General features: G+C 44.9%; 1 protein-coding gene across 3 annotated transcripts in view; it reads right to left on the bottom strand.

Moving 5' to 3' along the window:
• Positions 1-17,425, bottom strand: part of ARHGAP39 (Rho GTPase activating protein 39) — a 121,202-nt gene that overhangs the window by 31,869 nt on the left and 71,908 nt on the right. For all 3 annotated transcript variants that reach the window (XM_071421954.1, XM_071421953.1, XM_071421955.1), the window contains exon 3: positions 1,703-1,783. In XM_071421954.1, coding sequence (XP_071278055.1) covers positions 1,703-1,783 — 81 coding nt within the window. The remainder of the gene's footprint in view (positions 1-1,702; positions 1,784-17,425) is intronic.

Raw genomic sequence — 17,425 nt, 5'->3', positions numbered from 1 at the left:
GTTTGGAAGCGAGGGAGCTGTGGCAGCTCCAGCGGAAGCGTTTGAGGGCTCATCCCACTCCACGATGGATCTTCGAAGCTCTGGTTGGTTCCATCCTGCTCCAAATTCTCCATCTCCGTGCTGGGACAACCAGAGACTTCCCAATCCCCATCCAAACTTTCCAGGAGGGAGAACCAGGAGAGCGATGGAGTCGGGTTTTTATCCTCGTCGGCCGAACGTTCTCCATGAATCCACAGACAACCTGATCCCACCCAGGAGCTGGGCAGGTGCCGTTCCCAGGAAGGGCAGGACCAAGTGGGAATTGCGAAGCTTGGTTGGGAAACAGGGATTGGCAGGGGGAGCCGAGCCGGAATCCGGCGGGATTCGTCAGCGGCGGCTTGGATTTGGGCTGGCGGCAATGAAAAGCTCCGGTGTCACCGCACTCGCCAGCGGGAGACGCCTCCATCTTCCCAATCCCACAAAAACCCAGGGAGCGGCCCTGGCTGCCCTTCCCCCAGCCAGCCAAGGAGCTAATTAGCAGCTTTGCCTAATTAGCCGCCAGCGGACGTGCTTTGGTTTAACCCCGCGAGCGCCACGGGCTGGCGCCGGAGCTGGTGGCGAATTCCTGGCGATGGGATTGATTGTGAGGGGGAAAGGGAATCCCGGAACCGTGGGATGGGTTTGGGTGGGAGCTCCGAGATCGCCCAGTCCCACCCAAACCATTCCAAGGGCAGGGACACCTTCCAACATTCCAACATTCCAACATTCCAGGTTTCTCCAAGCCCTGTCCAACCTGGCCCGGGACACTGGGTTCGGTGAGGATTTGGAGCTCGAGAAGGATTTTTGGGGTTCAATGAGGATGTTTGGGGTTCAGTGAGGATTTGGAGCTCGAGAAGGATTTTTGGGGTTCAGTGAGGATTTTTGGGGTTCAGTGAGGATGTTTGGGGTTCAATGAGGATTTTTGGGCTTCAGTGAGGATGTTTGGGGTTCAGTGAGGATTTGGAGCTCGAGAAGGATTTTTGGGGTTCAGTGAGGATGTTTGGGGTTCAATGAGGATTTTTGGGGTTCAGTGAGGATTTTTGGGGTTCAATGAGGATTTTTGGGGTTCAATGAGGATGTTGGGGGTTCAATGAGGATTTTTGGGGTTCAGTGAGGATGTTTGGGGTTCAATGAGGATGTTTGGGGTTCAGTCAGGATTTTTGGGGTTCAATGAGGATGTTTGGGGTTCAGTGAGGATGTTTGGGGTTCAATGAGGATGTTTGGGGTTCAGTCAGGATTTTTGGGGTTCAATGAGGATGTTTGGGGTTCAATGAGGATGTTTGGGGTTCAGTCAGGATTTTTGGGGTTCAATGAGGATGTTTGGGGTTCAATGAGGATTTTTGGGGTTCAGTGAGGATGTTTGGGGTTCAATGAGGATGTTTGGGGTTCAGTGAGGATCTCCGGGGCCCAGCAATGACGTCATGGGGTTCAGTGAGAATTTCGGGCGTTCCATGAGGATTTGGGGTCCAAGATGGACCTGGGGGGGTTCAAGAAGGACTTTTGGGGTTCAATGAGGGCTTTTTGGGCTCCTTGAGGACTTTTGGAGCCCCACAAAAACCTGAAGGGCAACGCATGAAGGGAAGGGATGAGGAGAAGGATTGGAAAATCCTTTGGGAATAAAACACCCGTGACACTCACTGTCCCACCCATCCCAACCCCGATCCCGGAGGGAAATTCCGGCTACCTGTAATGCAGGAGCTGTCCTTCCGCGCTGTAATCCCGGTAAATGTCGTATTCCTTCTCGAACACTCCCGAAGGCGACGAGCTGGAAAACAGGAATGGCACAGGAGGAGTCACCAATGGGGGCGTCAGTGTCTCCTCTGGGATTCATGGAGGCGAATCCCATCAGGATGGGATCCAACTGTCCCGGATCTGCTCCCGGGGCCTGCTCGAGCTTGGAGTCGCTGATTTTTTTTTATTTTGAGTTGTCGGCCGGATGGTGGCCGAGCCATCCATGGCCGTGGTCTCCAGGTTCATTTCCAACCCTTCAAAGACCAAATTTCCCCTTAAAACATCTGAGCAGATCCCAAACATCTCCCGGCTCCATCCCGCCCTTTCCGAGCGCCGCTCCCGCTCTTCCACAGCCTCGGACGGTCAGAGCCAATGCGGGAAGAGGAAAATCCCCACAAAACCAAATTTTTGCCACATTTTCATCTAAATCCGAGCCGGCAGAGCTCTCGTTCCTGGAAAATGGAGGTGGTCACGCCACCAACCCACTCCAAGAGAAACAACACTTGGAAAAACACGGGGAAAAAAACCCCGTCTGGAACTCTGGGATGGAATTTCCAAACTGGTTCTTGGACCTGGTGGGGTTCAGTGAAGAGTTGGGAATTCAAAACTTGGGAATTCAGACTTGGGAGTCCAAGAAGGATTTTGTGGGATTCAAGGACTCAAAGCCGCTCCTGTAGGATCAAACCTACTCTTGATCCGTATTTTTGGCTCCGCACTTTTCCAACGCCAAGACCCTCCAACCATTCCCAAAAAAAAACCCCAGGTATTGATCATGGTGTTTCCAATATTATCCAATCTCACTGCAAATGAGCACAGGAAAATCTTTATTTTTCCCGACGGGAATGTGCTGGGATTTGGTCCCATTTGGAAAACACAGCAAATGTTTCTCCAGAAAATGCCTGGAGAAATAACTTTATTCCAAAAAAGCCATCCCTAAAATCCCCCCACGTTCCCTTGTTAAGGCTCTGCCGTTAATAAAATTCAGATCCGACGTTGGTTTCGGGAAGGAAAAAAAAAAAGAGGGAAAAGAAACAAAATCTTCCTAATAGGATAAAGCTCCAAAATTTTAGTGGAGCAAGGAGGCAATAAAATTAAGCTTCTGCCAAAGCCGATTTTAATGGGATTTAGCCCTGGAATTACGGACGGCTGCGTGGAATTGCTTAATCCCTTTTTCCTCGCCAGCGCGTGTGAATGGAATTCCAACTCCTCCTCCTCCTCCTCCTCCTCCTCCTCCTCCTCCAGGATTCCCGAGAGAAAGGCATCACCTCTGATCCCCGTGCTGTACCCAAATCCGTGGTGGAATTTAGATGGATCCCCAAATCCATGGCGGAATCCAGATGGATCCCCAAATCCATGTCAGAATTTAGATGGATCCCCAAATCCATGGCAGAATCCTTTGGATTCCCAAATCCGTGTCAGAATTTAGATGGATCCCCAAATCCATGATGGAATCCAGAAGGATCCCCAAATCCATGGTGGAATCCAGATGGATCTCCAAATCCATGGTGGAATTTTGATGGATCCTCAAATCCATGGTGGAATCCAGACGGATCCCATGCCTGGAAGTGTCCAAGGCCAGGCTGGAGCAAGCTGGGATAGGGGAAGGCGGATGGGCTTTAAGGTCCCTTCCAACCCAAACCATTCCGTGATTCCAGGAGATTTCTGGAGCTGCTCAAGGTCCTTCCCTGTGGATCTGCTTCCACCCCCATCCAGCACAGCAGCATCCCAGGGGAAAGTCTGGTGGGAATGTCGGTTTTTCCATCTAAAAACTCCACCGGCACCCGGCCCTGGCCAAAACGGGATTGTCAAACCCCTTGGACACCGGAATTCCCCACGCTGGATGGACCAGGAGCTCCTCCAGCCCCCTCCAGGACGGAATTCCCGCTCCTCTGGATCCCAGGTTTCTATTCCAGGTGCCAGCCTCACGCTCCCCCATCCCTTATTTTGGCTCATCCGAAAATGGGTGGATTTTTCGGAGATGTCGCTTCCGAGATCTTCCCAATCCATCGGAGCCACGGCTTGGTTTCCATCCATCATTTTTCCCGCTGTTCCGTTTCCCGTCCGCGTTAATTAATCCCCGTCCAAACGAGCTCCAGGACTCCTCCTGTCCCTCCCTGACGAGGTTTGGAGTTGATGGACGAGTGAATCCATCCCAAATATTCCCAACGGGGGGGAGCTGGGCAGGGAATTTCCACAGGGATCCGCGCGGTTGCACGCTCCCAAGGATGCGCTCGCTTTCCCGGGATGAGCCGAGTTTTTGGGAATAATTAAAAGCCCAAATAAAGGTGATTTTCCAAAAAATAAGGTTATTTTCAATAAAAAAGTGATTTTCCAATAATTAAGGTGATTTTCCAATTTAAAAAGTTATTTTCCAATAATTAAGATAATTTCCAATGTAAAAAAGTGATTTTCCGGTGATGAAGATGATTTTTCATTAATTAATAAGTGTGATTTTCCAATGAAAAAGGCGATTTTCCACTAATAAGGAAAATTTCACCCTAATGAGGGTGGTTTTCCAAAAATCAGGGTGATTTTCCAATAAAAAAAAATTCCAATAATTAAGGTGATTTCCAATTAAAAAAAGTGATTTTCCAGTGATGAAGGTGATTTTCCAGTAATAAGGGTGATTTTCCAATGAAAAAGGTGATTTTCCACTAATAAGGAAAATTTCACCCAAATAGGGGTGATTTTCCAAAAATTAAGGCGATTTTCAATAAAAAGGTGATTTTCCAATAATTAGGGTGATTTTCCAATGAAAAAAGTTTTTTCCAATTTTCCAGTAATAAGGGTGATTTTCCAATGAAAAAGGTGATTTTCCTCTAATAAGGGTGATTTTCCAATAATTAAGGTGATTTCCCCAGCAATTAAGATGATTTTTCATTAATGAAGACGATTTTTCATTAATAAGTGTGGTTTTCCAATAATTAAGGTGATTTCCCAACAATTAAGGCAATTTCCACTGATAAAAAACGATTTTCCAGTAACGAAGACGACTTTTTGTCAATAAGCGTGATTCTCCAACGAAAAAGGTGATTTTTCCACTAATAAGGAAAATTTCACCCTAACGAGGGAGATTTTCCAAAAATCAGGGTGATTTTCCAATAAAAAAAAATTCCAATAATTAAGGTGATCTTCCATGAATAAAGGTGATTTTCCACTAATTAGGGTCATTTACCAACAATAAAGGCGGTTTTCCAATAATTTCGGCGATTTTCCACTAATCATGATGATTTTCCATTATTGTGTGATTTTCCAATGAAAAAGGTGATTTTCCACTAATTAACGTCATTTCCCAATAATTAAGGTGATTTCCAATGAAAAATGTGATTTTCCAGTAATGAAGGTGATTTTCCAATGGAAAATGTCATTTTCTACTAATAAAGGTGATTTTCCAATAATTAGGGTGATTTTCCAATTAAAAAAGTTTTTTCCAATTTTCCAGTAATAAGGGTGATTTTCCAATGAAAAAGGTGATTTTCCACTAATAAGTGGGATTTTCCACTAATTAGGGTGATTTTCCAATAATTAAGGTGATTTCCCCAGCAATTAAGGTGATTTTGCAGTAATTAAGATGATTTTTCATTAACGAAGATGATTTTTCATTAATGAGTGTGGTTTTCCAATAATTAAGGTGATTTCCCCAGCAATTAAGGTGATTTTGCAGTAATTATGATGATTTTTCATTAATGAAGATGATTTTTCATTAATAAGTGTGGTTTTCCAATAATTAAGGTGATTTCCCAACAATTAAGGCAATTTCCACTGATAAAAAACGATTTTCCAGTAACGAAGACGACGTTTCGTCAATAAGCGTGATTTTCCAACAAAAAAGGTGATTTTCCACTAATAAGGAAAATTTCACCCTCACGAGGGAGATTTTCCAAAAATCAGGGTGATTTTCCAATAAAAAAAAAAATTCCAATAATTAAGGTGATCTTCCATGAATAAAGGTGATTTTCCACTAATTAGGGTCATTTACCAACAATAAAGGCGGTTTTCCAATAATTTCGGCGATTTTCCACTAATCGTGATGATTTTCCATTATTGTGTGATTTTCCAATGAAAAAGGTGATTTTCCTCTAATAAGGGTGATTTTCCAATAATTAAGGTGATTTCCCCAGCAATTAAGGTGATTTTGCAGTAATTAAGATGATTTTTCATTAACGAAGATGATTTTTCATTAATAAGTGTGGTTTTCCAATAATTAAGGTGATTTTCCAACAATTAAGGCAATTTCCACTGATAAAAAACGATTCTCTAGTAACGAAGACGACTTTTCATCAATGTGTGATTTTCCAATGAAAAAGGTGATTTTCCACTAATAAGGAAAATTTCACCCTAACGAGGGTGATTTTCCAAAAATCAGGGTGATTTTCCAATAAAAAAAAAATTCCAATAATTAAGGTGATCTTCCATGAACAAAGGTGATTTTCCACTAATTAGGGTCATTTACCAACAATAAAGGCGGTTTTCCAATAATTTAGGCAATTTTCCAGTAACCACGATGATTTTCCATTATTGTGTGATTTTCCAATGAAAAAGGTGATTTTCCACTAATAAGGGTGATTTTCCAATAATTAAGGTGATTTCCAATAAAAAAAGTGATTTTCCAATTATTAAGGTGATTTTCCAATTTAAAAAGTGATTTTCCAGTAATAAGGGTGATTTTCCAATGAAAAAGGTGATTTTCCAATAATTAGGGTGATTTACCAATAATAAAGGTGTTTTCCCAATAATTAAGGTGACTTTCCAGTAATCAAGATGATTTTCCATTAATAAGTGTGATTTTCCACTAATTAAGGTCATTTCCCAATAATTAAGGTGATTTCCAATGAAAAAAAGTGATTTTCCAATAATTTAGGTGATTTTCCAGTAATAAGGGTGATTTTCCAATGAAAAAGGTGATTTTCCAATGAAAAAGGTGATTTTCCTCTAATAAGGGTGATTTACCACTAATAAGGGTGATTTTCCAATAATTAAGGTGATTTCCCCAGCAATTAAGGTGATTTTGCAGTAATTAAGATGATTTTTCATTAACGAAGATGATTTTTCATTAATAAGTGTGGTTTTCCAATAATTAAGGTGATTTTCCAATAATTAAGGTAATTTCCAATGAAAAAAAGTGATTTTCCAGTAATGAAGGTGATTTTCCAGTAATAAGTGTGATTTTCCAATGAAAAAGGTGATTTTCCACTAATAAGGAAAATTTCAACCTAATGAGGGCTGTTTTCCAAAAATCAGGGTGATTTTCCAATAAAAAAAATTCCAATAATTAAGGTGATTTCCAATTAAAAAAAGTGATTTTCCAAGAATTAAGGTGATTTCCAATGAAAAAAAGTGATTTTCCAGTAATGAAGGTGATTTTCCAGTAATAAGGGCGATTTTCCAATGAAAAAGGTGATTTTCCACTAATAAGGGTGATTTTCCAATAATTAAGGTGATTTTCCCAGCAATTAAGGTCATTTTGCAGTAATTAAGATGATTTTTCATTAACGAAGATGATTTTTCATCAATGAGTGTGATTTTCCAATAATTAAGGTGATTTTCCAACAATTAAGGCAATTTCCACTGATAAAAAACGATTCTCCAGTAACGAAGACGACTTTTCATCAATAAGCGTGATTCTCCAACGAAAAAGGCGATTTTCCACTAATAAGGAAAATTTCACCCTAACGAGGGAGATTTTCCAAAAATCAGGGTGATTTTCCAATAAAAAAAAAATTCCAATAATTAAGGTGATCTTCCATGAACAAAGGTGATTTTCCACTAATTAGGGTCATTTACCAACAATAAAGGCGGTTTTCCAATAATTTAGGAGATTTTCCAGTAACCGTGATGATTTTCCATTATTGTGTGATTTTCCAATGAAAAAGGTGATTTTCCACTAATAAGGGTGATTTTTCAATAATTAAGGTGATTTCCAATAAAAAAAGTGATTTTCCAATTATTAAGGTGATTTTCCAATTTAAAAAGTGATTTTCCAGTAATAAGGGTGATTTTCCAATGAAAAAGGTGATTTTCCAATAATTAGGGTGATTTACCAATAATAAAGGTGTTTTCCCAATAATTAAGGTGACTTTCCAGTAATCAAGATGATTTTCCATTAATAAGTGTGATTTTCCACTAATTAAGGTCATTTCCCAATAATTAAGGTGATTTCCAATGAAAAAAAGTGATTTTCCAATAATTTAGGTGATTTTCCAGTAATAAGGGTGATTTTCCACTAATTAGGGTGATTTTCCAATAATTAAGGTGATTTCCCCAGCAATTAAGGTGATTTTGCAGTAATTAAGATGATTTTTCATTAACGAAGATGATTTTTCATTAATGAGTGTGGTTTTCCAATAATTAAGGTGATTTCCCCAGCAATTAAGGTCATTTTGCAGTAATTAAGATGATTTTTCATTAACGAAGATGATTTTTCATTAATAAGTGTGGTTTTCCAATAATTAAGGTGATTTCCCAACAATTAAGGCAATTTCCACTGATAAAAAACAATTCTCCAGTAACGAAGACGACTTTTCATCAATAAGGGTGATTCTCCAACAAAAAAGGTGATTTTCCACTAATAAGGAAAATTTCACCCTAACGAGGGTGATTTTCCAAAAATCAGGGTGATTTTCCAATAAAAAAAAAATTCCAATAATTAAGGTGATCTTCCATGAACAAAGGTGATTTTCCACTAATTAGGGTCACTTACCAACAATAAAGGCGGTTTTCCAATAATTTAGGCGATTTTCCACTAATCGTGATGATTTTCCATTATTGTGTGATTTTCCAATGAAAAAGGGGATTTTCCACTAATAAGGGTGGTTTTCCAATAATTAACGTCATTTCCCAGCAATTAAGCTGATTTCCAATGTAAAAAAGTGATTTTCCAGTAATGAAGGTGATTTTCCAGTAATAAGGGCGATTTTCCAATGAAAAAGGTGATTTCCACTAATAAGGAAAATTTCACCCTAATGAGGGAGATTTTCCAAAAATTAGGGTGATTTTCAAAAAAAAAAAATTTCCAATAATTAAGGTGATTTTCCAATTAAAAAAGTTATTTTCCCATAATTAAGGTGATTTCCAATGAAAAAAAGTGATTTTCCAGTAATGAAGGTGATTTTCCAGTAATAAGGGTGATTTTCCAATGAAAAAGGTGATTTTCCCCTAATAAGGGTGATTTTCCAATAATTAAGGTGATTTACCCAGCAATTAAGGTGATTTTGCAGTAATTAAGATGCTTTTTCATTAATGAAGACGATTTTTCATTAATGAGTGTGGTTTTACAATAATTAAGGTGATTTTCCAATAATTAAGGTAATTTCCAATGAAAAAAAGTGATTTTCCAGTAATGAAGGTGATTTTCCAGTAATAAGCGTGATTTTCCAATGAAAAAGGCGATTTTCCACTAATAAGGAAAATTTCACCCTAACGAGGGAGATTTTCCAAAAATCAGGGTGATTTTCCAATAAAAAAAAAATTCCAATAATTAAGGTGATCTTCCATGAATAAAGGTGATTTTCCACTAATTAGGGTCACTTACCAACAATAAAGGCGGTTTTCCAATAATTTCGGCGATTTTCCACTAATCGTGATGATTTTCCATTATTGTGTGATTTTCCAATGAAAAAGGTGATTTTCCACTAATAAGGGTGATTTTTCAATAATTAAGGTGATTTCCAATAAAAAAAGTGATTTTCCAATTATTAAGGTGATTTTCCAATTTAAAAAGTGATTTTCCAGTAATAAGGGTGATTTTCCAATGAAAAAGGTGATTTTCCAATAATTAGGGTGATTTACCAATAATAAAGGTGTTTTCCCAATAATTAAGGTGACTTTCCAGTAATCAAGATGATTTTCCATTAATAAGTGTGATTTTCCACTAATTAAGGTCATTTCCCAATAATTAAGGTGATTTCCAATGAAAAAAACTGATTTTCCAGAAATGAAGGTGATTTTCCACTAATAAGGGTGATTTTCCACTAATTAGGGTGATTTTCCAATAATTAAGGTGATTTCCCCAGCAATTAAGGTGATTTTGCAGTAATTAAGATGATTTTTCATCAATGAGTGTGGTTTTCCAATAATTAAGGTGATTTTCCAACAATTAAGGCAATTTCCACTTACAAAAAACAATTCTCCAGTAACGAAGACGACGTTTCGTCAATAAGCGTGATTTTCCAACGAAAAAGGTGATTTTCCACTAATTAAGGCGATTTTCCACTAATTAAGTTGATTTTCCAATAACTAACGCTATTTTTCCCATAATTAAGGAGATTTCCCACCGACCAACGTGCCCTTCACGCCAATGAAATTAATTTTCCCTAAACCGCGTCTTACCCAAATCCTCCGGCACTGGCAGAAATTTATTATCCTGGGAATTTTTTTTATTTTTTAAAAAATCAAACAAATCCAGCATTTTTTTGGGTTTTTTTTTCCCCATTTGCCTAGGACAGGGCGGCATTCCCGAGCCAGGAATAGAAACGAAATCCCGGCTCCGAATCCTCGGGCTTCAATCGCCGCCCCTCGTGCCCTCAATTCCGGCAAAACTTCCAGGGGGGTTTCCTTGGGAATTACGCAACCGGAATTTCGGGGCCCGACGCAAGCGCTCCGGGGGGGGGGGGAATTAGCGGAATATCCGGAATATCCGCCCTAATCCGGGGGGATTCGAGGAAAGGATATTAAAAAAAAAAAGCTTCGGGTCACGATTTCCACCCCCGGCTCGGAGCAAAAAATGCCAAAAATGAGATTTTTTTTTTGTTTGTTTGGTTTGGTTTTTTTTCCTGGGAAATATTTTGAGGATGGAATGAGGAAGAGGAGCCGGGTCTTGCTCGGGTTGTGCCGGGAATGTGTTTTCCACTGCTCATCCCCAAATATTTCCTCGGATAATTCCATCCCCCGGTGGGGGGGGGGGGGAGTTCCGCGGTCTCAATAAACTCAAGGATGGTGGGGAGGGAATGGGAATTAGGGAAGGAGCCTGGAAAGTGGATTTGAGGATCTTGGAAGTCTTTTCCGGCCTTTAATTCCATGGGAAAACTCACCCGGATGGGTGGGATGGGAGCTGGCACTGTCGGAGAAGGGGACAGGAAGTTGAAGCCGAAGGAATTTCGGAGTTAGGAAAATCTCCCGCGGGGGAGAAATCAAATCTTTGGGATAAATTTGGGAATTCTGGGAGATCTCATCAAAGGATTTTCCAGCAATGCCCCATCGTCCCCTGGAAGTGTCCCAGGCCAGGTTCAGGAGCAACCCAAAGTTGTGGGAAGGGGCCTCGAAGAGCACGGAATTCCGACCCCTTTGCCGTGGATTGGGATGCCCAGCGTCACTCGGAGATGGAATTCTTGCTGTGAAATGGGCGGGAATAAACCAAAACCAGGGATAAAACACCACCGAAAAAAAAAACCAAAAAACCATTGGAAGACTGAATTTGGGATCCTTCCCCGCAATTCGGGAAATTGAGGATCTCCTGGAACCAGGGGAAGAGGCCGAAGCCGGGGAATTTCCAGGCGATTCCTTAAATTTCACAAAAAATCTCCAGGAGAACTCAGCTGGGACGGATCCGCCTCCTCGTCGCGGGTTCCAGAAGGGTGGAAAGAGGAGATGATTCCGTGTCCTGGAGGACGAGGATCCTCGGATCGTCCGGGGATTGTCCAACAGGTGGGAAAAACGGGAAAAAGCAAAGAAAACGAACGCTGGAATGGAATTCCCGGAAAAAACTGTGGATGCCCCGTCCTTGGAAACGTCCAAGGCCAACTTGGGTGGGGCTTGGAGCAAACCTGGGATTTTGGGAAAGTTGTCCCAGGGGGATGGAACTGGAAAAAAACAGGAATTTGTTGCCACAGGCAGTAAATAAAAGGGAGGGAAAAAAATAAATCTGAATTGCAAAAATTCCAAGAATTCCAAGCATTCCCGTCCAACATTCCCATCCAGAGCTGGATTCATCTCCAGCCAAATCCGGAGGTGCTCTGGCTCCTAAATCCTGAATTTTAAGGGAGGCCCCGGGTGCGGATTCCAATAAAAACTTCCCCACTCATCCCAAATTCCCTTTTCCGACCAGGTGAGCCGAGCTTAGCCAGAAACCTTTAAATTCCCTGGGATATCCAGAAATCTTTAGATTCCCTGGGATGGGACCCGGACCGGGAGATTCCACCAGGAAACCTCCCGAGCTCCTCCCCAGCGAGAAACCCAACCGAGATCCGGAACCATGGGATTTCATGGAATCTCGTGGAATCTCATGGAATGGTTGGGGTTGGAAGGGGCCTCCAAAACCATGGAATTGCGCTCCGAGGGCAGGATTTCCCGGCCCCCACGCCGTGGATGAAGCACCGGGAAGAGGAGGGTTTCCGGGGGAATGCCGTGGTCTGGGAATGGGATGGGATATGAGGAGGTTCCCACAGCACCAGGGATTGGAAAGATGGAGAAATTCCCGGCCATCCTCTTTGTCCTTAAGGGATGGGAGGGATGAGGCAGGTTTGGGGGTGGATCCGGATCCGGGTGGGAATTTCAACGGGATCAACATTTCCAGGATTAAAAAAAATTTCCTTCTTTTTTTTTTTTTTGGTTTTTTTTCTTCTTTTGTTCCTTAGTGGAACAAAAACTTCATCAAATTGTGGGAATTTCATGGAAGTTACACAGAAAAACTTCATCAAATGCCCGGCCCGTGGTTTGGGCTGGAAGGGAAAATCCCGATCCCGGGTTGCTCCAACCTGGCCTTGGACACTTCCATGGATCCAGGGGCAGCCACAGCTTCTCTGGGAATTCCATCCCAGCCCCTCGCCACCCTCCCAGCCAGGAATTCCTTCCCAAAATCCCACCCATCCCTGCCCTCTGGATGAGGGAAGCCATTCCCTGTGTCCTGTCCCTCCATCCCTTTGTCCCTCTCCAGCTCTCCTGGATCCCTTCAGGCTCTGGAAGCGGCTCCGAGGTTTCCCTGGATCCTTTTCCAGGATGAACATTCCCAGCTCTCCCAAGCTCCTCCTGGCTCCTCACACCGGGAGACCTCACCCAGCTGGGAAAATCCAACGTTTGGATGAAGGGAATCCCAGAATTCCAAGCCTTAACTCCTGCTGGCGGCAGGACCCTGGGAAGGAAACTCCTGAGGATCTTCTCCATGCCTCGGTCTTCCCGCGCCGTTTTCCGGAGCAACTCCGAGTCCTCGGTTTCTCTTCCCTCTCATCCTGGGGGGAAAGTTTGGGAATCCCTGCCAGGACCTGGAAAACCCTTGGGCAGCAGGCGCTGCAGGGATTCGTGTCCCTGATCCCGCCGTTTCCCAAACCCGGGCACCTCCAGGTTCTTCCCGGCGCCTCCTGGAAAAGGAAATGAACGGAGAGGATTCCAAGGAAAACTCGTGGGACGCTCAAATTGGGCGTTTTAGAGATTTGAGGCATCCTTCATTCCACAAATCTGCTTTTTTTGGGATTTTTTTGGAGTCGGGAAACGGCTGCTGCCTGGAAAGGGGGTGGCTGTTGATCCCAGAGATCTGCAGCGGGCGCATTCCAGGGATTGGGTTTTGAGCAAATTTCCCTTGGATAATCCGGGAAGATTTAAATGCTGTGTTTGATCTCCGATATCCCGGCGCCTTCGGAACCGGGACGTGCAAAATAAAAAAAAAAGTGGGAATCCTGAGGAATAACTCGGGCACAACTTCCCGGCAGATGAGATCCGGGTGAAGGCTCCTCGCATCCCAAAATTCCTGCGTTTCGGTCCAAGGAAAACGCTCCAGGCGGTCCAAAATCCACTTCCTTGTCCTTCAAGCTTCCCCTCGGAATTCCTCCTTGGAGAAGCAGCGGCAAGGCCCAGTTTTCCATGGAAAAGGCTTCTTTTTCCCTTGCCTGGCGCCTCCTCCAAGGATTTCAAGCCAGTAACCTCGGACGCTTTCCGACGGTGCGGAAAATCCCGACACGGGAAAATCCGGCCGACGCTCCCGCTCCGAGATTTCACGGCTGTCAAGTCACGCTCCGGAGAAAAGCCCCCAACACTTCAGGACAAGCGTGGAAAACTCCGTGGAAAATCTGGGAAATCTCTCCGGGAAGGCTCTGCTGGCCACCAGGACGGAGCTGCCGCTGATATCCCGGGGCTGATTCCAGCGCCGGATCCGGATGCTCATTGGAACTTCCACACTGTGGAAGCGTGAGGCGATTCCGGCGGGATCCAGGAACAGCAAATTCCCTGTGGATTCCAAGGGCTGACCCGCACGGGCGGGATGGGACATCCCCATGGATGTGAGGAATGGACTGGGAGAGGCCTCCAGCCAAATCCGGAGGTGCTTTGGTTCCTAAATCCTAAATTTTAAGGGAGGCCCTGGGTGTGGATTCCAATAAAAAATTCCCCACTCATCCCAAATTCCCTTTTCCGACCAGATGAGCCGAGCTTAGCCAGAAACCTTTAAATGAGATTCCCTGGGATGGGACCCGGACCGGGAGGTTCCACCAGGAAACCTCCAGAGCTCCTCCCCAGCTGCCGATCCCCCGCGAGAAACCCGACCGGGATCTGGGAATCTTTCATGGAATTTCATGGAATCGTGGAATGGTTGGGGTTGGAAGGGACCTTCAAGACAATGGAATTAGGCAGGGACACCTTCTGCTATCCCAGGTTGCTCCAAGCCCCCTCCAACCTGGCCTTGGACACTTCCCGGGATAGGGAAAATGAGGAATGGGGAAAATGTGCAGGAATGGGGAAAATGCAGGAATGGGGAAAATGTGCAGGAATGGGGAAAATGCAGGAATGGGGAAAATGCAGGAATGTGGAAAATGCAGGAATGGGGAAAATGCAGGAATGTTTTTTTTTTTTCCCCAGCCACGATATTTAGATCAAGGGTGGGACGCAGCCGTGGTTTGGATGGGATGCAGCTGGAAATTCCAGTCATCGGGAATTTCTGCTCCCTCTAGTGGCGTCTAAATTTAAAAAAAAAAAAAAATTAAACGAATTTTTAAAGCTCCAGGACCCGCTCAATCCCAATCCCTGGAATGGCCAAGACCTGGAATTCCCGGAGATTTGAGGACACAGCCTCCCATTGGCCAAACCCAGCCAAGGGCTCCTTTTCCTGAATTCCTTTTCCCAAATTCCTTTTCCCTTCCAGGAGATTTCCAGGGAATTAAACATTTTTATTTGAGGATCCTGCCCTCCTCCAAGCTGATCCAGCAGACTTGCATCCCATAACGGGAACAGGGAATGTGTTGGTGCAGGACGCCAAGGAATTCGTGACCTGGAGTCTCCGTGATGTGGGAATCGGATCCCATGTGGGAATCCCCCCGGAGAGCTGCTGATCCCACCTCGGGAATGATCCTTTTCCCAAGAAATTCCTGCATCCCACCTCGGGAATGATCCTTTTGCCAGGAAATTCCTGGATTCCATTTTGGGAATGATCCTTTTCCCAAGAAATTCCTGCATCCCACCTCGGGAATGATCCTTTTCCCAAGAAATTCCTGATCCCATTTTGGGAATGATCCTTTTCCCAGGAAATTCCTGCATTCCAGCTTGGGAATGATCCTTTTCCCAAGAAATTCCTGCATCCCACCTCGGGAATGATCCTTTCCCCAGGAAATTCCTGCATCCCACCTCGGGAATGATCCTTTCCCCAGGAAATTCCTGCATCCCACCTCGGGAATGATCCTTTTCCCAAGAAATTCCTGATTCCACTCTGGGAATGATCCTTTTCCCAGGAAATTCCTGATCCCACCTCGGGAATGATCCTTTTCCCAAGAAATTCCTGCATCCCACCTCGGGAATGATCCTTTTGCCGAGAAATTCCTGCATCCCACCTCAGGAATGATCCTTTTGCCAGGAAATTCCTGCATTCCACCTTGGGAATGATCCTTTCCCCAGGAAATTCCTGGTCCCACCTCGGGAATGATCCTTTTGCCAGGAAACTCCTGATCCCATTCTGGGAATGATCCTTTCCCCAGGAAATTCCTGGTCCCACCTTGGGAATGATCCTTTCCCCAGGAAATTCCTGATCCCACCCCTGTTCTTGCAGCAAATCCCAGGGAATTTAAAATCCATGCCCAGGTCCCTGTTACCCCCTCACGCCGCTTTGGGAATGGGGTCCTGCTCCACCGACATCTCCTGGGCTCGTTTCCCACCAGGAAAAAGGAGGGAATTCTGCCCCTCTGCCCTGCTCAGGGGAGATCCCAGCTGGAATTCTGCACCCAGCTCCAGGATCCAACAGCAGGAGGACCTGGAGCTGCTGGAGCAATTCCAGAGGAGGCCACGGAGATGTTCCAAGGGCTGGAGCCAGGCTGGGAGAGCTGGGAATGTCCAGCCTGGAAAAGGCTCCAGGGAGACCTCAGAGCCCTTTTCCAGTGCCTGAAGGGATCCAGGAGAGCTGGAGAGGGATTTGGGAAAAGGAATGGAGGGACAGGACACAGGGAATGGCTTCCCACTGCCAGAGGGCAGGGATGGATGGGATTTTTGGGAAGGAATTCCTGGCTGTGAGGGTGGTGAGGGGCTGGGATGAAATTCCCAGAGAATCTGTGGCTGTTCCTGGATCCCTGGAAATGTCCCAGGCCAGGTTGGATGGGGCTTGGAACAACCTGGGATGGTGGAAGGTGTCCCTGCCCATGGAAAAGGCTGAAATTCCATCATCTCCCAGGCCTCTTCCATCCCATCCCATCCCATTCCCTGATTCTGCAATTCCACGACTCCGCGATTCCACATCCGCCTGCAGCGAACGGCCCCAAATCCCGATCTCCATTCCCAAAATCCCCCTGCTCCAGGAGGATCCCCCCTCATTCCCAGGCCCAGAGATTCCATCAGAGCCTCTCCCGGGACCTGGGGAAGGCGGAGCCTCGCGTGTCCCGCATGGAAGCACCTGCCAAGCCGGGAATTCCCGCTCCCATCCAGCCACAGTTTCCTGGCAGCAAGAATTGGGAACGGGAATTCCGCCCCGGATTGGTCTCCTCAACCTGGCCGGGTCCTGAACGTGGCCAAAAGCATCAATTAAGGGAAGACAAACACATTAATTAACGACCCCGCCTCAGGACTCCCAGGAAAGCCGCGGCTGCTCCAAATCCCTGGAATTGTCCCAAGTGAGGCTGGGATGGTGGGAGGCGTCGGAGGTGGGAAAAGATGGATTTTAAAGCTCCTTTCCAGCCCAAACCCTTCCGCGATTCCGAGATTTGCAGCTTTTAATCCACAAGAGATGAAAGGACAGCGGAGGAGCGGCGCGGATGTCTCCAGACGCTGTCCTTGGGAACGGAGCCCTGGTTCCCTTCTCCTTCCCGAGGGAAATCCTCCCTGCCAGGAGCTCCCCAGGCCTGTGGGACAGGCTGGGGTCGTGGCGTGAATCATCCCAGCTCCGCAGGGAGATCCTATCCAGGGAAATCATTTACAAACACGCCAGGAAGCTCTAAACCTGAATTTCCAACCCTAAAAACGAATTCCAAGAGGATGAGAAATTATTCCTTTAGGGAAACTTCTTGCTGGGAACACCTAAAACACCCCTAAGGTGGGGAAACACCTTTTCCTGATGTTTTTCCCTCTTCCACATCGTTTTTTGGAGGATCCAACTCAGTGAGACCCACCAGGGGGGGTGAAGCATGAGGAACCAACCACAAACCCAGGTCTTTACCCGAGACCTGCGAGATTTTGCTCTTGGACACCACCAGCACTGGAAATTCCCGATTTTCTCCCGCCCGGGCTCTAAACCCAAATTTCCAATCCAAAAAACGAATTCCAAGAGGACGAGAAATTA

This window comes from Agelaius tricolor, unplaced genomic scaffold, assembly GCF_023055355.1.
Source record: "Agelaius tricolor isolate 1412-34295 unplaced genomic scaffold, bAgeTri1.0.p SCAF_2, whole genome shotgun sequence".
Lineage (NCBI taxonomy): Eukaryota > Metazoa > Chordata > Aves > Passeriformes > Icteridae > Agelaius > Agelaius tricolor.
This window is presented reverse-complemented; position numbering and strand designations above follow the sequence as displayed.